The sequence below is a fragment of the Nelusetta ayraudi genome, unplaced genomic scaffold, assembly GCF_046127955.1.
Source record: "Nelusetta ayraudi isolate G7.1 ecotype Tasmania unplaced genomic scaffold, CSIRO-AGI_Nayr_v1 ptg000052l, whole genome shotgun sequence".
Taxonomy (NCBI): domain Eukaryota; kingdom Metazoa; phylum Chordata; class Actinopteri; order Tetraodontiformes; family Monacanthidae; genus Nelusetta; species Nelusetta ayraudi.
The window spans coordinates 8255348-8277222 of NW_027466102.1; the positions used below are offsets into that span (position 1 = coordinate 8255348).

Sequence of the window (21875 nt, forward strand, 5' to 3'; positions counted from 1 at the left end):
GAGGGCCTCCCTCCGAAATTACCCCCGGGGGCCAGAGGTCCTGCATTACGGGCCAAGAGCTTTATGAATGAGCCGAGTAGTTAATCACTGCCAGCTACACATCTCTGTTTGTCTTGGAGCTGCGCGCTCGACGGCCCGTTCTTTTCTTTTTTCCCAGAGCCTTTGGGAAATTACTTCCAAATGTTGACAGATATCAAAGTTTACAGCGCCGCTGCAGCGAGTCTCGCGCTGACTCATTATTCAATCACGCTGTTTTACGCCCAAGCGCCCGGAGGGGGGCGGGGCTCCCTCTCTCTATCTGGCTGATATTAAACAGCAATCGGGAGTACTCGCGGTGAACTTTGCCGCAGACGCTCAGCCAGAACGGAAAACAGATGCAGCGTATCGGAGCGACTCGCCCTCTCTTTGTACAGTTTTTTTTTTTTTTTCTTCTTCTTCTTCTTTTTTTGCAACGGCAAAACAAAGTGGCGTCCGGGACATTTTGGGCTCAGCCGATTATTTTCTATTACCGTAACAGATCTGTAGCCATGAGAAATATGTACGTAATGTTAACCATCAACCTTCAGTCCACTATTATATGGCTGTTGGTTCCACCGTTTACGGCTGCGACTTCTCACAGTTGCGGATTTGTTTCTCCACGCAGGACGTTTCAGTTGGTGCTCAAACCCTCAAACCGCATCGCCGCAGTGCTCAGAGTCGCGGTTTTTATTCTGAAAAAAAACCCAACAACATTTCAACAAAGTGGCACCTAGCACATGAAACCAGAAAAGGAGAAATATCCGATAAAAGGATGATGATTGTAATTGAACGGAAATGAAAAAAAATGGGAATGAAGGCAGTGGGGATGCAAAATAACCCATCTTAAGTTTTACATTTTAAGTCTTCTTTGTGACAGTTTGTGTCTAATCGATAGGGATTCCTGTTACGCTCATTATCACCGCCAATCTGATACTGACACAACCAACTCAAGTGTGCTGTTGTTTTTTTCTACGACCTCCACTTTAGTCAATTAAAACGTATAAAAAAAAAAAACATGATTAGTTTGCTTATTTAATGATTTATCTGATTTCGCAAACACAAAAATAGTTGCAAATGCAGCTGCGCCAGTCCGACCGTTATTAGCGACTACGAAAGGCGGCCGTTGGAAAAGAGAGCGCGGCTGGTCTCTCCAGGGGGGTCTTGCTGAGTGCTGCTTCCTGTCTGTTCACCTGCCGCTTCCTCCTGGGCCTGGCTGGTGGGGATGTCGCTGGGGCAGGTGGCCTCTGGGTTTTGTGTTCCCGCGCTGCACTCTGCTGGGGTAGTTGCGTGCTCCTGTCCCCTGAGGGCCGCTAACCCTTCTTCCTTACCATATACGTACTTTGAATGTAGCTTTTTTTTTCCTCACTGCCAGTGGAGAGTCGCTGCCACGGCCGCCGAAAAACAAGCCTGATATAATTTTTTTTTTTTTGCTGGAAACGAACGTGTGTAGAAATCTCGAAAATCTCAACCGTGCTAACGGACATAAAACAGCAACGCCGCGGAGCTAATTCCTTTATCGGCCCAGCAGATCCCTTTTTGATCTGGCCTCCCTGTGAACCGCGCCGCATTCCAGGAAAGCCATTATAGCCCATTTATCTCCGCTCACTCACGACCCCACCGTGAAGCGCCGGTTTTGTGGAAAATAAACAAGCTACCAACTACCCTCGGAGCGCCCCGTCTCCTGTCTCCTCATCCCCACACTTGCCGTTACGCAACGGGAATGAGCCAAGCTGGGCATTTTTCTGACGCTCGGTGTCCGCCTGTGATGTCGATGCAACTGAGCGGGTGTGAAGGACGGAAGGAATGCAGTTTGGTGACAGACGAGGACTTGGGGTTTGCTGCATATCTCTTTCATGGTAGCCCATGGCACTGACTTTGTGCAGCACATGTTTGTTATTTTTATAATTTTATATTATACATTACATTTTATTGTATATAACATTTCAAAAATGACTTAACTTATTTCATTATAGTTTGTTTTTACATTAAACCGCACTATTGCACTGTTAGTATTGCATTATTATTATTATTAATACTACTACTATTATTACTATTGCAGTTGATAGTATTATTATATACTAAATGGTATAGTGTTATACTTTGCATTCCATTGGTTGCAACAAATTAGGTTGTATAGTATTGCATAACTTCGAACACCTGTATCTGTACCTGTACTGTAAACTTTTTATTTTTGTAAACCTTATATTCAACTTGCCACATGTTTCTTGTCTGCACAATCACGTCAGGTTCTGCCACACCAACATTTCACTGCCAATAAAAATCTTGGAATCCTTGAATCACATGGGTTGTTTTGTGGGGTCGCCTCACCACATCCATTCTGGTAGTTCGCCGCCAGGCCGCAGCGCGGGTGTGGCACCGCCCTTTAGCCGATAGCGCGGGGCAACATTCCTGCGTGTGTTGTTGGAGCTGCTTCTCGTGGGCAAAGGTCAGCAGGCTCCTCGCATCGTTCCGCGACCGCCCCAAAAGCTGTCATCTTCCCAATAACGAAGACCAGCGCCCCCTAATCAGGACTCCTCTCTTCTCACTACCTGTAGCGCTCTGCCCGTTGGGACGCTGTGTAAACGCGCCTCTCCGGGGGCGCGCTCGCGATTTGTGGGGGGGCGGGGGGGGGGGGTCAGCCGCCACATTCCTTCGTACGGAGCATTCCTTCGTACGGAGACACGCATGTGGCTGATTGGAAACAGAGGCCTGCCGCCGAGACGGACACGAAGCAGGGTCCCCCCCCCCCCCCACCCGCTCATTAATCACGGCCGTGAATCGGCTCAGCGGGGTGGATTAGCCTCGCAACATCGCATATATCTTCCCCTGCCCCCCCGTGCATGCGTGCGAGCCCTTGCGTGGGTTTGGGATGAACCGGTCATCTTTGATAGTCTGTTTGGATTTATGGGGGCTTGATAAGTGAAATTGGAGAAAGGTGCTCCAGGGAGTGTTGACCTCGCCTCGAAAGGAGGTTGCTTTGAAATTTGTGGGGGTGAATTTATTTCCTGCATTCATATTCTGACGTTTGTCCCACCAGGAGCCCCATTGAGCAGGTATTGAGCAGACCACCTTTAAAATGAGACATATGTTTAATATTATATTCCAAATATTTTATATGTATTTATTTATTTTTGCTCCCTGGAAAATGAAGCCGTGCTCATGAGGTCAAAATCATTAGCGCAAGTAAAATTAAAGTGCGTTTCAAATCTTAGGACTCTCCATAACCCAACCAAGTACTATTGGCCCATTATTTGTCTGCCCATACACAGTTATGTAATACTAAAATTACTCCATTTGAGAATCTGAGAATCTCACACATATCTGTGGTTGCTAACGTTGTCTTGGACGTTGACCAAAAATTTTTTGTGTGTTTTTTTTGTGTGTGTTTTTTCAAGCATGCACGGGTAGAACAGTGATAGTTTTGGCCACTGGGTCGGACATTATTGTTCAGTCAGTTAAGATTATTGTACATAACGTTTACATGATGCACGGACTACACAAAGTAATAAAAAGCAGGAAGTACGCTTAGGTACACTTAAGCTAATAATACCAATAATTAGCTTGACCCAGTATGCTGCTTCGTCGCATGACATTTAACAACAGTGGGATGACTTTGTTTGGGAACAAAGTCGCTGTCCCCTTACAGGCCCTCAACTGTACGGTGGACAGTGTCGTAAATACGGCTCACATCTTTATCATTACTCAAACGGCTGAGGCAGCTCTCGGCGGGGGCGGGGGAGCAGACGGGATTTATTTATGGGCCATTTGCAGCACAGGTGTCCTTATGTTTAGTTTTTTTTTGTAACCGAGAGTTCCCACATAGTTTCACCATCTCCAGTCCACTTTGTTGGAGTTAATGTTTCCACGTTTGCTTGTTTTAGGCGACAGTAAATTTAGTCGATCCAGCGGGAGGATGAAAGTCGTGATCTCCCTCAGACCGTCAGCGGGTAACCCTAACCCTTCAAGCTAATTTAAGATAGCAGCTTGGGTTTTATCATTGAAGGGATTGGTCGCACCTGTATAAAAAAATAATCAGTTGTGTCCTAAAAAGGCAACATTTTTGATTTTCACACCGAGAACATCGGCGAACGCTTGCGATCTTTGCAGGTGAACCCCTGATTGTGTCGCGCGGCTCTGCCCTCCTCTCCCTTCCGCCGCTATTTTTCTAGGAAGCTGGCTCGCTCAAGGTCAATATTTATCTTGAGACCTGCCTCTGCCGCACGGTGATAATCGTGCCAACCTGCGTCACGGCGGAGTGCCAGTGTGTTTTTCTATGTTTTTTCAAAGTTGGCATCGAGGTCTTCGTGCTCCAGTTCAAAGTTTTTTGACCAATGTGCGGCGGCCGGCGGTGGCACGAGCGTGAACCGTCACCCGCTGCGATGATAGCCCATTAACACTCTCCATGTCCATCCAGCGCACTCCCACCACACCCGGGTGCGCACCCTACACCCCCCCACTCCTCGTTTCCTGTGGCGGCGGCTGAGGGGAACAGTTGCACACCCTGATAAGGCCGCCTGGAGGGAAGCGTGCGCAGGCCGGTAATCAGCATGTTGGATGCTAGTAATCAAGAACAATCACAAGCCTCTCGTCGTGTTTATGTTGCAGCCGCCCCCTATGCTATTTAAGTGAGAGGCCACTTCCATGGAATCCCTACACGGTTTTACGTCACATGAAGGGTCGTGGGGCCGTCCCGCGTCTGGCAAAGTCCAGGTGAGACGGAGAGGACTGTGAGAATAAAAGGAAGGAAAATGAAATATAAAAACTAGCCCCGCCTGCCGGCCGGCCCGTCAAACACAATCACTCCTCGGCCGGCGCCGACGCACTTGAAAGGCTCGCCGATGCTAATCTGGCCGCCAGCGCCGTTTGAAGGCGGTCTGACAGCGTCTGAATGTTTAACAGGTGCGCGGAGAGAACCCCCCCCCCGCTTGTATCGCGTTACCAGCCCCCACAACCCACAGCCGACATCCGTCAGGTCAGAGTGCGGACAGGAGAGCGTGAGTACAGTGCGAATGCCTCGGGAACGAAACCACATGTGCAGAACGTGATCCCGCAGAAACTGCCGCGCCGGCGTCTCGCGGCAGAAATGTACAGTAACCGGCCCCTCGAAAGCGGCTTTGTTGTTTTTAAATGGGGTGTTGGAGGGACCGGGGTTTACCGGTTGTCTTGGAATTCATTTTTTTGCCATCATTCCAAAAGAAATAGTAGGAAGTGATAATTGCAAGTCATAGGGGAAATGGTTTAAAGGTCCCATAATATGCAAAATATTCACTTCAGCAGCGTAACAGTCCAAAAACATGTGTATAAAACCCATTTATGAGCTTCTCAGAAATGTAAAAAAGGTAATCCGTGATTTCTTCTGCTTGCACCTCTTTCCTAAAAGACAGCACTGAAAAAAAAAAAAAAACCCCTCTGTGACATCACAAAGAGGCCCCTGTCAGTGACAACCCCTCCAGCGGGGTAGAATGCCTTGCGCTAGCTTTTTTTTTTTTGTTCCCCCGAACATGTGGAAGCACCAGTTTTAACAGGAGTCTGTTAACAGAGGGCTAAATCTGCCTGTTTTCTGGCGATCCGCAGAGGAGTTGTTGTTTTTTAATGTATTTTGTACTCATTCTGTCAGGCGTTAAAGTGTCCACGATGCGGCGTTGCATCGTGAGACCACGCTCGAAAATGTTCCGATCCGCAGAGCGAGTCCGACACGATTCGCATCTCTTACGCTCTCATTAAAACCCCGCTAAAGACATTTAACCGGTGCCTTCTGTTTGACAACCGCATCATGCGGCCTCTGACCGTGGCCGGGGCTCCTTCTGGTCACACCGCGGCGTCCTGGGACACTTCCTATTTGCTCACAGGCTCAGATAAATGGTTTCTTTACTTTCTAGTTTCCTTCAATTACAACCATTACGCTGGCATGTCGCGCTCCCAGGGCGCAGCCGGTTGCGTTGGAAGGCACGGCAACCGTGATTTGGTCGGTGCAGATGGTGCAATTGAAAACAATCAGACTTAACTTTTTTTTTTTTTTTTCCCCCATTAGTCGGATAGTAATATTCGAGTTTTCCCTCTAAGCTTTTAAACGTTAAAGACTTTTATTTTGCCTTATCCTCGCACTTTCTGCTCAGCCTTCACAACGCGTCGTGTCCGTCGAAGCCCTTTTGGCGACGGCTTCGCCCTCAGTACGCCGTCGCCGTGTGTAACCAGCGGAGCCACCCTGCAGCGCCTGGAGTAATTGCTTTATCTGGCGGAATGCTCCTTTAAATGCCGCCCCTAATTGAGGGCCCCCCGTCCGCACCCTTTTCCTCATGCGGCTCCATCGTGGCAATCAACCTGCAGCGTTATCTCGCTCATCTTTATAAAAAGAAAAAAGAAAAGAAAAAGGGGCTGAATGATCGGACTGTCCGACCCGCCCCCCCTGCGCAAGGAACGGGGGGAAAACAAAAATAGAGGGACGGTTGAAAACGCCGCACTGGCAGCCGAGCCTCAACGCACAGGATGCGGGGAGGTCGGTGATTGGAGGAGTGCCGGAGAAGCGGAGCAGACAGGGAGAGAGGGGCGGGGGAGGGGTTGGATGTGAGCGGGACTTGTCACGCGAACAGCAGAGCGGAGCACTCAACAGGGAGGAGCCCTGTGTGTGCGTGTGTGTGTGTGTGTGTGTGTGCGTGTGTGTACATGTAACATGATTAATGACCGGTGGACGAGGACCCAGCTGAGGACCCAGCTGTGTTTCTCTCTCTGTCTCTCTCTCGGTTTTTTGAAATAAAGTTTTCTCCTTGCGACGGGTTCGAACGTCTCAAGCCGGCGGTGGGAAAGCGCTATGGATTCAAACGGCTTATCTAAATGCTGCAGGCGGTGTTTGGCTTGTGTAAACAGCATGCCGTGACAGCGGCGGCGGGGGTTTGCAGAGGGAGCGTGCTTCTGTTTGTGTTTGTGCAGCGCGGGTTTAGATTTGCAGACAAGGTCGCAGTGAGACAAATTGATTTCCTATTTGCAAAATCTGTTTTTTGTTTTTTTTTTGTTTTTTTTTGCTATTATTGAGGCATATTAAAGCACTGTTTTATGTTTATAAAGGTTTTTTTGAACTATTACATTTGTCAGCCCTCAATGAAATATTTTTTAAACAGATGTTGATGTGAAATTAATCCATCAGGTTTGTTTTTTTTGGGGGGGGGAGGAGGTGTGCATCTGGTATAAATAAGTTTTGTTTTATGCTGTGATTGATGGGGTTATCATTCACAGCATAAAAACAAACATATTTGTACCAGATGCACACCCCCCACACCCCAAAAAAATCTGATATTTCCATCTTGTAAAAAAAAAAAAAAACCCACAGAAAATTAAAATCAAAGCAAGCCAATCAGATTTCTTCACACAAATTTGTAACAAAATCTCTAATTGGTGCACGGTACAGAAGCAGGTAGAAAGACTTTGCGTCTTGTGATTTACTCTCCTTTTAATTGAAGAGACACGCGAGTCGGAATAAAAGTGCTGTTTTGGCAGCAAGTTTGGATGCAACATGAACAAAGGAGGGCTCTGGTTCTGCAATATTGGGACCAGATGGAAACAGTTGATGCGGGAGCTTTTCAAGGCTGCGCGATAAGGAGTGAAGCTTGACGTTTCGGCGATGCGGCTGCCTCGCGTGTTGAAGCTATGCACGCGGCCACTGAAGCGTCCGATGATGTCTGACGTTATATAACGTCTTCCTTTCCTGTTGAAAATGACCATTTTTTTGGCAAGTACTGTTTTTTTTTTTTGCTCTTCTTTACTTTGCTAAGACACCACAGATTCAAACATGATGTCTTAGCGTCTGCTGCAATTTAGCTAACGTTGGCACGTGAGGCGGCAGAGTTAGCCATTTTCATCGTGTGGTGCATCTGAGCCGTGACCTCCCTCGGCATGAACGGAATGCCCAGAGACTCTGCTCTCACGTCACACGGCTCTCGTATCAGGGATACATTGGCTGCCGCTGAAGCACATGAAACCCCCCCCCCCCCCCCCCCCCACAGAGTTAACTGACCCTCGCACGACAGAGCCGTTCCTGAGTGAAGCTGATGGGGCTTCTCTGCCCAAATCTGCCTGACACCAGCTAATGGCTCGCATATTTTGCGAGAAGGGCAGATGGGGGGGGGGGAAGAGTAGAGGGTCTCTAGTGTAAAAGAGGTTATAGCAGCAGTGAGAAGTAGTTTTTCCTTTGTTTTTTTTTGAGAGAAAGAAATGAAAACACTTGTGGGAGCTATTTACTCCTGAGCCCAAGAGGCAGAAGGTGACGGAGCTCTGGAGAAAATGATACTTTCCCAGGCCGTATTTACCATGACGCGAGGCCTCCCTTCATGATTTTTTTCCCAGACATCATTTGCACTTGCAGACATTTATTTAAAGAAATTGTTTTAAAAGGGTGCGCGTTCCTTACGTAAGGAAGACGAGCCTGACGTTAAACTGTGTAAAACCTACAAATACAAATTTTGTGGACACGGAGACTCGGTCGGACAAATTTTAGAATGTTGGTGGGACTGTGTGTAGAAATTTCATTCTCGTTTTGTTGTTGCTCACGGAGCGAACGGGCTCGGCAGCGATTTCTGCAGGAGATTGGGAGTTGATGCCAGTGCTGCACTGCGGCGGTTGGTGCGTCAAAATTACACAAATTGCCCATTGGTCCGATCTCTCCCTAACGCTAACCGTAACCGTAACCCTAACAATAGTTGGAGGTCGGACCAATGGCCAATTTGTCGGACTAATGGGAGGTCGGACTAATGCCATGCTCCCGTCCGATTGGGCACCTGTCCAGGTTGAGGTTGATTTTGGGAAGTTCCCAATCGGCCAGCGTGCACTGAACCTATTTTCATTCCTCCGTGTGACTTGTCTGAACGGTAGTGTGTTGAAGGCCGCGACCCTCTGCAGCAGTTCCTCATTAACTGAATCAGAAAGAGCCAACAACTACATCCCCCTTCCGGCTCGGAGGAAACGTCCTGCTTGATACGGGCCTGCTCCGCTCCACTCTGCTCCGCGAGGTGTTCGGAAACCACGGAAATCAGCTGAACGTGAACGAGCACTTGTTGCTCGGCCAAGAATCTGATCTCCACGCTTCCTCGTTGTCTGTGAATAAACACCTCGACACTCATTGTGCTTACCAGATACGCCCACTTCAGACATTTCCTCCTGCGCTGGCTGGGGACCAGTGTCTCAGTCTCTCCCCTTTTCTGTCTCTGTTGTTCATTTTCTGGAGGCCGCAAAGAAAGAACATTTTGCCTAGAGGACCGATCCTTCGCGGAAGAGCAGCGGTCCGCCCGCTAGTGGCTGACGTGACGTGGGGGTCTGCTTTATTTAATGCCCAGTGTTCGGGCCGTTGCCCACCGCTTGAACTCAGCACGTGCGCTTATAAAACAAATGCAGTGTCTCGCTGACAGCGCGGGGGGGGGGGAGTCGCACAAAAGCCACGTAGCCCAGGTTATGAGGAGCCTCTCAGGACAATATAGAGGAAGTACGTGGTCGCCTTATTAGAAAATCAAGTGTTTTGCCACGACTCCAGTCCCTCCTTCCTGCCGGACTTTTATCAATGAGTGATCTGTCAGCGCTCTGGCTTGTGATGAGAAGATCTATTGTGAGGAGGCCGTTCCTGGGATGGTCCTGCTTTTCTGATGACAGCTTAAAAGGCCGAGCTGGTTCTCGTAGCGCCCGGCATCCCCGAGCATTCAATCAGAGGAAGGAAGCTGCGCAACTGCGCCGGCTTTTCTTTCATTAGACGGAGGCCTGGACGTTTCTCCCGCGCACGTTCCCACAGGTGATGGCCTCCGAAAGTTCACGCTTCAACTTTATTGCTGTAAGATAAGACAGAGGAGGAGTTTTGACGAGGGCAACATCACTGATGGTGGAAGATCTACCAGTGAGAACCTCCAGGATTTACAACCACTAGCGGGAAATTTATGGGCCTAGCGTGTTAGATGGTAAAAGTTATAAAAAAAATATATATCTACAGCTCGTGGTTCAACTTGGAACTAAATCACCTCGTTTTTCTCCTCTTTTTTTCATCGCATTTCCTGAAAATTTCCAAACCCAATTCTAACTACTTGACCGATTTAAGATTTGAATCAGTGTTCTTTATTAGTTACATTACAGCGTGAAGGGAAGGTAACATTTGGAAGATGAACTTGGGTATACCTGTAGCAGCCAAAATGTTTTTTTTTTTTTTTATCTGAGCCAGTGAGACAGTTGTTGTTACACTCTTTATGCTGTGGGTGTCGCTGTGTTCCGGTATTGTTTGTGGTTTAGGGGTATAAAGGTAGCCATGTCACTGTTGTCGTCAGGTGTTTTTGACCCAGAAGAGCAAACGTTTTTTGACCGCTCTACCGCAAACTTTTTGTTTTGTCTGCTCGGGAAATTGGAACTGGAATAAATGTGGAAAGCCCTTCTTTCATCATCATACGAGAGGTGTAAGGATCGTTTTTCCCGGAGCAATATATAGCAACACTAGCGGGCGCGTCAGCCAGGTAATTTAGGGTCAAACAAAAGAAGAAGCAAAGCACTAGGCGTCGCTCCTACAACACCTTTAGGCTGCTAATTAAAGTCAACCAATCGAGTTGTTTTGCTGCCAGCTCAGACAGGAAGTTACAGCTTTTTCGACTTTGGGCACCATTAGTCATTTGGCACCTGTGCCACCACTCATCTATAGTGATTAGCATGTCATTGAACTAAGCTCTTGCCAACCAGGTGGGAGTCAAGCAAAGTCCTTTCTCACTCACTTTCCAAAGCCTCCAGTGTCATTGTCTTGTGTTTCTCTCAAATGAAAACTCTACTGAAACACCTCCTCCTGTCCTCCTCCAAAATAAGAGCTGCCACAGTCTAGTCTCCTAATCATTACTGAAACAGTTAGAAGGCGTCCGATAAGAATGAAAATGATCTTGACAAAAGGTCAAGGCTTTTGTGTCACTCAATGCGCATCATCCATCAGGTTTGCGGGGGAAATGTGCTGTGTCACCATGCACATTTTTGTTTGGATTTAAAATGCTTTGTCGTGAGATTAGCGACATTGGTCATGTTGTTTAGCGAAGGCTAGCGGAGTCGGTGTAATCCAGTTTCACTGTTGATAAACGAGTCTTATTCAAACACACTTTGTCCAGCTCGTCTTTGTTGAGTTTGAGGGTGTCCTTTTTTTCTTCTCCTGCTTCTTTCGTATCCTGGTTCTAATCCAGCAGCGTTGTGATGTTTGGAGATAATAGCTCAGACTAAATGAACTGTCCACAGTCTGGACAGACTGATGCAACTGATCTCTCAGCCTCTTCCGGCCCATTAAAGTACTCTGCTGTGTTTTGTTTTGTTTTTTTTATTTATTGAACATGTTAAATAGAACTAAATTTTTAAAAAAAATGTAAAAAATTAAAGCATGAAAGCAACCGCCGCAGTTGGACCAAATTAGAAGCGTTTTAATCCTAGCTGTTTATTAAACAAAAAGTTCAAATTCTTACCAGCAGTGTTTACTCAGACAACGTGACCTGAAAGGGTGAACAAAATAAAATACAAATACATTCTCAAAACTGTCCTCTAACAAGAAAAAAAAATAGTTTAATTATCCTTTTAATTCAGTCAAATCACTTTCCTTTCTCCCCATATTTTATCAGCTGTCAATTCTAAATCGCTCCTCCTCGACACTATAGGAGCAACGTTTTAATTCATTACCAAAAAAAACAACAAATCCTCAGAAATCACCATAATTAGCTGTTTAAAGCCTTTTGTTAAAACCTGACGCTTCTGTGGTGAAAAAACAAAACAAACCCCCACCCCAGATCGTTCTTTCACTATTAGCGGGCGTAAACAGCGCCAAACATGCCAGTATTTTCGTCCCCATCTCACAAAGTCTGATGGCCCGGGAAGACAAACTGACGCCACGTTCATAAACATTTTCTGGCCCTGGGACCAACTGCTGAGGCTCGCTGGTGGACGTGATAAGCCCCCACAGGATGGCACGGCCAGGCTTATCGAGCCGGGCCAAGCCGGAGGAGGACCTCTGCTATCTCGCTCCGCCAACTGCCGGAGGAAAGAAGTCATCCTCTTATCTCCCCTCTGCTCTGGGAATAACACTGCTTCGAAACTCCCCTCAGCCCGCCTGCGCTCTTCAGGTGCCGCGCTCGTTGTCGGCGTCCTCCAGTCAGGGTCCGGAGGAAAGACGCTGCCCACATGTTGGACTTGACTCCCTACGGGCGGCGGTGTGAAGAGGGGGAGGTCCTATTGCAGGGGTGGGCAAACTTTTAAAAGGGTTCTAAAATTCAACGGAGGGTGCCGAAGGAACAGCAGCAGATGGATGGTGTTTTGGTTGCCCACCTCATAGGAGAAGAAAATATATCATGGGATGTGTAGAAAACATGTGGTTTATTGTCAGTTGAATGAACAGAAGCAAAGTTCAAACAAAATATGTCTTTGAAGCCCCACGGTATTAAGCTCTTTATTGAAATGACTCTTAAAACACTGAACAAACAGATGAAATACAGCTATTTTTTAACTTGCTTACTATGAATATAATTTCTTCAAGTTCGGCGGACCGGATTAAAAAGCTTAACGGGCTGCTCATGGCCCCCAAGCCTTAGTTTTCCCTTGCCTATCCTATTGGCACGCTGACAGGAAGGCAGGAATACAGCCTGAGTGTTTATTTTGTGCAAAAAGAAGTTTGTTATCATATGACCAGGGGCTAATTTCAACACAATAGCAGCCTGTGTGACAGCTCCGCAATAGGAAATCTGCTGTTGGAAGCTCTAGCGGATTGTTTTCACGAAAACAAACAGCTCTGAAAGTGGAAACTCTGGAGAAACCAAGCCGAAGAAACAAGCCGAGAAAGTGCAAATCCTTTGGACGGGTCCCTGGAGGTGGCGCCACCAAGCCAAGTTATTTGCATGTTGCCAGTTTGCATTAATCCACACTTCGTGGGACCATCGCTAGGAGGACACTCAAAGAGAGCCCCCTTGAGGCTGCATCTTCAAAGTGACCTGGCTGGGGATCGCTCTTAATTTGGACAACAGACTGTACAAGAATGTACGTTTCTTGCACGAGGTCCATCTAAGGAAACAACCTTTGGAAAGGATACGGGCCCTTTGTCAGGAGCTGAGTAAACATTCCATCTGTCACCTTCAACACACACCAGTTGCATTCTTTCACTGGCCATGGAGCCGGTTGGCGACAGGAGTGACGCGGACAAAACTGTCACTGAAACTAGCGGGAGGGATCAGAGCGCCATCTACTTTAGCAGCTGCCACTGCTTACAAGATTCCAGATGCTTCATCGCAAACCAAACCATAACAAGTGCATGTTACCCTATTTGGAGTGCTGCCATTTTTCGTCTTTACCACCTTGAAACATTAGCCATTGAGATTTACTGCAGATAAAAATAAAAGCTCTGACTATAACAACGTCAGAATAAATTGATTATTAAATAAAGTTAAATTGTGGAAAATATAAACCAAAATAATGTTTTTCCTCCTTATGGCAGCCAAATCCAAGCCGTCAAGTATGTTATTCTTCCTCTTTGATAGTGTTATGCAGCAAGCAGAGAATAAATATAAAATGTATAAGAATAAGTTAACTAATATTATAAGGACTAGCAGAAAGGAATACTATAATGAAATATTAAATAATAACAAAAACGGTATCAAAGGAACATGGGATATACTAAATAATATTATTAAAAACAGCTCTAGACAGGGTTACCCTCAGTATTTTACAGAAAATTACATTAAAAAGGATAATATGAACGATATAGTTGATAGTTTTAATCTGTTTTTTTTGTAAGCGTCGGACCAAGCCTGGCAGAAAAATTCCATTGTAATCCATTGTCTTCTCAGGATGGGAATGATAACCTTAGAAATCCAAGCTCAATGTTCCTCACAGCAGTGGAAGAAAAAGAAATAATTCATTTTGTAAATAAATGCAAGCAGAAAACGTCTACTGATTTTAATAATATTGATATGGAAATTGTGAAATGGGTCATTGAGGCGATTTCAAAACCATTAACCTATATCTGTCTGTAACCTATCGTTCCAAACCGGTAAATTTCCAAACAAAATGAAAATAGCAAAAGTTGTGCCGCTGTATAAAACTGGGGATGGACACCACAAATTACAGGGTTGTTTCCGTATTTCCACAATTCTCAAAAATTGTAGAGAAAATATTCATCAACAGGTTAAACAAATTCATAGATAAACATAAATTACTTTCTGACAGTCAATACGGATTCAGATCACAGAGTTCAACAGCACTGGCATTAATGGAATCAATTGAGGAAATCACTAACGCAATAGAACATAAACAGTAGGCAATTGGAATATTCATCGACCTCGAGAAAGCCTTCGATACAATCAATCACGACATATTCATCAATAAACTGGAACGGTATGGGATAAGGGGGACAGTATTGCACTGGATGGAGAGTTATTTAACAGACAGGAGACAATTTGTGAAGTTGTGAGACTGTTCATCTTCATGTTTGGATATTGTTTGTGGCGTCCCCCAGGGGTCAGTATTGGGCCCAAAGCTGTTCATTCTGAATATAAATGACATCTGTAAAGTCTGTAAGGCTTTAAACTTTGTTTTATTTGCAGACGACACTAATATTTTTTGTTCAGGCGGGGATTTGCAGAAGCTTTTGGGGGTGATCACTGCAGAAATGTGTAAATCATCTAACTCTTATCACTAAATTTAAACAAAACTAAATGTATGTTATTTGGGAATTATAAGACAAACGTCCAAGCACCAATAAAGGTTTATGGGGTTGACATCATGAGGGTTCATGAAATTAAATTTCTTGGTGCAATTGTTGATGAAAAACTATCATGGAAACCTCACATAAAACGTGTACAAAGTAAACTGTCACGGAGCATATCAGTACTAAGTAAGGCAAAACACTTTCTGGACCACAATTCACTCCGCAATCTTTACAATTCTCTGATATTACCGTATTTAAATTACTGTGCAGAGATTTGGGGCAATACTGAAGGATCATTCATAACACTGGTTACAGAGCGCACACAAATCCTCTATTCTTAACATCAAACACATTAAAACTCATTGATCTGGTTCATTTTCGAACAGCACAAATTATATATGGAGCAACAAACAACTTACTTCCAGGAAATATTCAAAAACTGTTTTTTCAAAGAGAAGGGAGATATAATCTGAGGGCGGGGGGGGGGACTGAATTTAAAACGTCTCTACGCTCGCACAACGTTAAAAACTTTCTGTTTGTCTATGTGCGGAGTGAAACTGTGGAACAGGCTGTCGAGGGAGCTGAGACAATGTTCAAGCATGAGCAAGTTCAAACAGCAGTACAAGCACATGGTATTTACAAGGTATAGGGAAGAAGAAGGGTGTGACAAACACTAAGGTTGTCACAATTGTTTACGGTTATCTATTTACTTGACGGTGACTGTGGTGACTTATTGGTGTATTTTTATTTAGTTAGTTTTTTCTCCATGTTGGCACTTTGTCATAATGTTTGCTAGTATAAATGTAACTGATGGATGAGTGCGAAGGGCTAGGACTAGATAAGCTATTGCCTCTTCCTGTTCCTTTTCGAGCATGTTGGGCTACTTTTGTTTCAACTGCTTGTTGTCTTTGTTTGTCTGTTTTCTTTCTTTTGTGTTTTTTCTTCTTGTTTGTATTTTTGTATGTAGCACATGTTCGAAATAAATCGAATAAAAAAAATTTGAGTAAATTTCCTTTTTTGCTCTCGGCTGTTTGATGAACGACAGAACAGTTCGCATGTCGTGCAGCATTTCATCAAAATTTAGAGATTTCATTTATGAAACATAAGAGTTAAACTGATGTACTTTCATTTTAGACTTGAACAAAAACTTTTTTTCAAATCTTATTTCAAACCGGATGCGGTTGCCAAAATCCCAGGGGATTTTTCAGGCCATAGCATAGCCAGGTTGTACTGTATGTCGTAATAAAAAAGGTGACTTATTAACCGCCTCAATCATCTGATGATGGTGGATTTTTACCGTGTTTTAATTATCTGACTGTGTGGAGCAGGCTCTGCTTCAGCGTGAGAGGACTCGGCAGTAGTATTGCAAAAATGGTTTTCGGTTGAGTTTAAGAACACACGTTTTTAATTGTGCTTTGGATTCGGTTTCAAAGTATATTTAACTTCTGTTCATTTGTCTATTTTTCTGAGAAGAAGGAACTTTGGTAGGCTTTATGTGATGTACAACAGTCTCTCAGGTTCAGTTTTTTGGTCCGGCCCACTGATTTGTGCTCTGCTGTGACTGACGTGGCGACTTGAAATGTTTTCCAAATCAGTTTGCCTGCAATGCTCTCAAAAGCAACTTCAGTAAGATCAGCAGTCGTGGATCAATGCTGAATGTTTTAACTTACTCTGCAACCAGTGCTTTTTCAAGGAGGCCATTGAACGCTGTGTCGTCACCGCTTCCTCTCTGATTTCTGTTTACCATGACTGAGCTGTTCAAACAGCTTGGAATAACAACCAAGAGACACAAGAGCTTGAATGCTGAGTATTTATTCTAAGTGACTGTGTCCGACCCCATGAGAACATTGAGATGCCCCAACTTGACACATTTGACCAGGCATTTACTTAATCTCGGTGAGGCACTTGCAGCTGGCGGGACATATTGGCCTGCTCCAGTCAGTGCAGCCCTTCTCCGTCAGCTGAGGACAGTTACTGTACATATCATTATAGGGACACGGATTGGCTGCAGGAAAAGAAAAATTGAAGGAAAAATAAATCAATAGATGCATTTAATTGAAAAGCACCTCCAAAGACAGTCCTGCAGTTATGTTTATTATCTGACTTCCTGTCAGCCCTGACAGTATTATTCACCGCCAGCAAAATTGTGAAATGAAGCGGCGTCACTTACTGCACAGTTTGTCGTTGCAGTCATTGGGGCAGTCGCTGCAAGTGTCTCCACTGGTGTATGGCTTTTTCAATCCGTAGTTTCCTCTGCAGTGGTTCGCAAAGCACAGGGTTACCAAGAAAAAAAAAAAAAAAAATCATGAAGCAAAACACCTAATCCTATCTATGTCTAAATAAGTAGGTGTGTGTGCAACACTTACGGCGGGCAGTACTGGCAGACGTAGAAGTACTTGTATTTAGCATCGGGACAGTAGGCCATAGCACAGCCGACTTGGAACGACTTGTACCAGACAACCTGCGGATTGAGTCGTGAAATGACCAGGCGCTCAATTCATCGAGACCTTTGCTAGCGGTCTCCGTACAGTCAGTCTCTCGAAGAAGCCGAAGAGACTCCAGTGCTGCAGAGTTTGGGACGGGTTGTACCTGCGTATAGTGTCCCACCACTCCTCCATTGAAGGATCCCACTCCATATTTGAAGTCTTTCACCTCGTCGTACCACATCTGGATGGCGCTGCTCCAGCTATTCTTACCACTGGCCATGTACAGGTTTTCACCACAGCCACTGGCTGCAATTAGACACGATGAGAGAAAACTGTTTTAGATTTAAAAAAAAAACAAAAAACCCTTGATCAAATGAAGTTTGGCTGAGGCTGTCTCTCAATTCAGGGTCTGTGTCCTTCGAAGCACGCATTTGAAGGCCAGTTAAGTCAAAGCACAGTGCGAAGGCCTGTCCCAATCCACAAAAAGGGATGGGCCGCGACTATCCTTCGCCGACTCCTGTATCTCAGGATGCTTTGCGTGCACCTTCAGCTGAAATAGCAGCATCTCCTGGCGAAGACACGAGATATAAATTTAAGTATTGAAATTTCACATAAAATAAGTTTTTACCGTAGGGTTTTTACTTATTTGAAAATCCAACGTCGTGGTTGGATGCCGGACCAATGGTTAGCTCGATGCTACAAAAACGTCACTTCTGAGGTTGGCCAGCAGGCGGGAACGGCAGTGACGCAACCAGGAAATACGCTGAAGGCTAGGCCGTCCCTTTTGGTTACCAGGAGGCGGGTTTGGGTTCGCCCTCTGTTGGGCGGGTCCTCCGAAGGACCCGCTTTCCGACAGAGGACCCAGCCGACGAAGGATGCAGACACTAAATTGAGACTCTAAAGTCTTCCGGTTCTAAAGTCTTTGCCCCATGTAAAACAAAAAAAATTACAAATAAATACCATTAAGACATTGTCACCTCTGCTTTTGTTGTTATAAATGAACGGCAGCAGTAAAGTTCAGTTAGTTAAAAAAAATTGATTAAAAGAGGTTGTGCCATGCTACTTTAGCTCATCTCCTTGTATTTTCTTATCTCTATTTCTGCATCAGTATCTCTAATCACTCAGAGGTATTGTGATAATCCTACTGCTGATTCTTCTCTGGGCGGAGTGGCTGTGCTTGAGCGAGCATCCGTCAGCCCAACTTTGAGCATTGGCTGCGGCCTCGTCGTTCCAGCGCTGTGGACAGCAGAGAAACAAACCAGCGTCAGCACACCAGCACATACATGCAGTTCAACCGGACAGTTGTGCGAAAGGGGAAAAAAAAGGAGAGAAAAAAAAAACCTTCAAAAATGAATTTTTCATGGAGGTACAATGCACATCACAGAGCAAGGGAAATCGATTCCGCGTCATTTTGAAATCATTCGGCGAGTCTTGGGTGCCTTTCGGCGTTAAACGTCGCTCACCATTTCCAGCATGTTTTTCGCAGGAGGGTTAACTCCTCTCCGCAGCTCATTGTGCTTGTTCACAATCTCAGTCTTCTCCGCATCGGTGACCGCACAGGCGCCTGTGTGCACACGAGCCAAAACGGGGGAAAGACGTTGGCGACTTTTTGACTGCAGATGCTTGCCTACTAGTGCAATAGATCGGGCTTGAAACCGTGCAAAAAAAATCATGAGTTTAAGTCTATTTGAGTTCTGCAATGTGAAGAAAACACTCACCCTGCGTTGTGTGTTGAGGAATGAAAGAGAGAGAGAGAGAGCGGCAAACCAACAGCAATGAAAAACGATTAATTTGATTTTTTTAGCACTCACAATTTCAATATTTTTTGAAGAAAATAAAAGCTGCTCAAGTCCTTCGATTTGTACTCACATGTGCTGAGATCAGGAGAGCGAAAGCGACGCCGAAGATGCATATCAAACTCATGGTTGACACAGTGATTTGCTGAAACCGAGAACAGGTGATGTCTGAGCTTCAAGGGGGTTCCTTTTTTATAGAGACAGCAGTCTAGACGTGACAAATAATCACACACCCTCAGGGCTGTCATGAATAAAGATGAAACGTTTGCGCATGCAAATATTTGCAGCAAACACTTCCTAGAGCCATTCTGCGTTTTTATACACACGCCCCCATGATCCGTGGTACCTTGTTTTCACCCTTTGTGTGGCATAAGTAAATATAAGTAATAAAGTAAATAAGTATTTTATTTAATGGCACACTAGTGATACAGAAAACCCAACTAAATCCTGAGTTTGCTTTTGTTGCCTAATTATTGATCGGTTGGTAAATAGGTTGGGGAACTCATCCCTCCATAAACCCAAATCCTTATTGGGATTTCGTCGGCCTTTATTCTCTTGCCCTGATCGAACTGGGCCACGGCTTGATCGCACTGGACACACAAAAGCCAAGTGACTTCATGAAAACAAAAGAAATGAAATTGAAGACTTCGTCTCAGTCTGGAACAGAACGCAGGCTTGTGCTCTTCTGTTTTTTGCACTTCAGATTTTCTTAAATTACAGTTCCAGTTAATAATACATCCAAAAAGTAATTGAATTTTTCTCTGTGCAATCAAGGGCAAAAAAGGTATTTACATTGTCCAGCATATAGATGTAGTTCCTCAGGAGGTACTCGTATCTGTATAGCTATCTGTATCGAAGGACTACCGGGTGTACCTGGAGTGTCGGAAGTAGATTTAAATGTTTGCCTAGAGTTAGACAACTTAAAGGTCAAGTGTGTAAAATTTGGCTTGAAATTATACTTCTTATATTGGTGAAAGCTTAACCTACTGCCCATAAATACATTAATAGAAGTGTATACTCGCAGTACGATAAAGTAATTTGGTGTCCTACCCCTAAAACGGTTCCTATACATAGAGCAAGGCTCTTGCTCCGAGTTAGCTGCCATCTTGAAGCACGCTGTCAGTTGGGCTTCCTTACACAGTTTACACACTGGACCTTTCAAATGTGTCCAGAACTCCTGTGGCACTCTGTGAGCATCTGCTAGAAGCTGATGAAGTTCTGAAGAGTTTGTCTCTGCTTTAGTACAGACTAAAGAGTACTTGAACTTGTAAAATGGAAAGTCTGGCACAACTGGAAGAGCTTCCAATGCTCTTTTCCCCCCTCAATCAAGCATCAGAAATGCTCATTTGGAGATCGGTTTCCCAGTTCCAGCTCTTGCTCTTACTCATTGTTGAGTCATATGTTGTTGAATAGAGATTATAGAGCTACGGAGCCGGTCTGGAGCACTGAGTCTGTACCGCTGAGGGGTGGCACCTGACGAGAGCAGGTTATGTGAGTGCCGGTCATGTGCTGTTCTTTTGGTCAACACTGGTCCGAATCCTGTTTGCACAAGGCAGGGCGTGAAAATAAAAGACGAGAACTCGACGGTTTGGACTGAAGAATGTTTGTGGCTCCGATGTAGGCGCGCAGCTTGTCGCCCCGTTTTCTCTTCGACATCGCAGATCAAACAGGAAGTCCTCCTGTGTCTGCCGCTCAGGCGACGTACGTGTGGAAAAAAGGGCTCCCTCACTTGCCACCCACTATGGATTAATCAAAAGCAAATACGGCCTTTATGTCATACAAAAGGTTGAAATATTGACATTTAAACCAACGTCGTCTCATCTCGTTGCTGACAATCAGGTGACGTGTCTTTGTTGCCAGATCTTTGCTCTGGCTTTGGAAGCAAATTCAGATGGGAGACCGGCCGTTCGTGGACTCATTGAGTCAGGAGACTTCACGCCTCAGACTGACCCGCCTTTGTTTATTTACAAGCTGTTATATTAAAATGATGCAACTTACAACCCTGTCACGCCAAGCATTAATCCCAATTCTTCAGCGATTTACAACTTATTTGCATGTAACACGCTTGTGTTTCTTTCAAGTAAACGACGTTGTCTGTCCTGCCCTAAAAAAAACAACAACTAAAAAACTAAAATGCGGATGTTCAATATTTGCTTCTTGATATGAATTGACGACCCCAACGTAGGAAACCAGCAAGCAGCTATATCGCCTTCTCTTCTCGCCGCTCTTCTGCTTAATCCCACAAATGCATTTGCTTACAGATGTACCATTTAAAGATAAGCGGGTTTGGCGGATTTTTCCGATTTGGTATTAACAAAGAATTAACTAAACACAGATGCAAATATTTTTCCTTTCCTTCGTCGCCAAGTTTGGTGACTCTGCGAGAGTAGCTACTCATTCAGGCCACAAGGGGGAGGGAGCGTCTACGAATGTGGAGTTGGCTTGGGCAGTACACTCCTGATCAAAGTCTTAAGACCAGTTAAAGATATTGCAAGAATTTGCAATTTTCACTATTGGATCTAAAGAAGGTTCTAAGTAGAGCTTCAAAATGCAAAAAGAAGAAATGAGAGCAACAGAAAAAAAAAACTTGAGCAGGCAATTTGTTGAAAACAACAATTTAACTGAAATAGGCTGTTCATCAGCTGATCAAAAGTTAAGGACCACAGCCTTTAAAAGCCCAAATATGTGCAAAGATTTTGGATTCCTTGTCATTTTCTGTCAAGTAATGACTCTGTCAAGATCTCCTGATGTCAAAGGCGAAAAAGCTCACCGTCTAGAACGCGGTGGGATTGTTGAGCTGCATCAGCAAAGCATCTCACAACGTGCCATCACTACTGATGTTGGACGGAGTAAGACGCAGTCATTTTGAATTCTTTAAAAGATCCTGAGGGTTATGGAACAAAAAAAGTGAAGCTGGTGCTGACTGCAGCCCAGTAACCATCAGACGGCATCTGCGAGGGA

General features: G+C 45.0%; 2 protein-coding genes across 3 annotated transcripts in view; one reads left to right on the forward strand and one right to left on the reverse strand.

The window, feature by feature from the left end:
- LOC142896045 (macoilin-like) overlaps window positions 1-21875 on the forward strand; it is a 50059-nt gene that overhangs the window by 4648 nt on the left and 23536 nt on the right. The window contains exon 1 of one of the 2 annotated variants that reach the window (XM_076037503.1): window positions 4861-5012. The exons of the other annotated variant lie outside the window; for it this stretch is intronic. The gene's annotated coding sequence lies outside the window, so the exon portion shown is untranslated. Of the gene's footprint in view, window positions 1-4860; window positions 5013-21875 lie in introns of those variants that run through there. 2 annotated transcript variants of the gene reach the window in all.
- LOC142896218 (cysteine-rich venom protein tigrin-like) lies at window positions 16485-18710 on the reverse strand. The gene is made up of 6 exons (XM_076037761.1): window positions 18582-18710; window positions 18264-18354; window positions 17282-17424; window positions 17059-17153; window positions 16863-16945; window positions 16485-16697 (listed from the first exon to the last, which is right to left on the reverse strand). Exons 1-6 carry the CDS (start codon window positions 18591-18593, stop codon window positions 16576-16578), a joined length of 546 nt encoding a protein of 181 aa, XP_075893876.1. The 5' UTR covers window positions 18594-18710; the 3' UTR covers window positions 16485-16575.

Excerpts from the sequence above, each read along its gene's own strand:
- LOC142896218 (XM_076037761.1), bottom strand. Across the intron at positions 17,154-17,281 it reads TGGTGGGACACTATACGCAG|GTTGTCTGGTACAAGTCGTT; the intron begins GTACAACCCGTC and ends CTCAATCCGCAG. Across the intron at positions 16,698-16,862 it reads CTGCAACGACAAACTGTGCA|CCAATCCGTGTCCCTATAAT; the intron begins GTAAGTGACGCC and ends CTTTTCCTGCAG.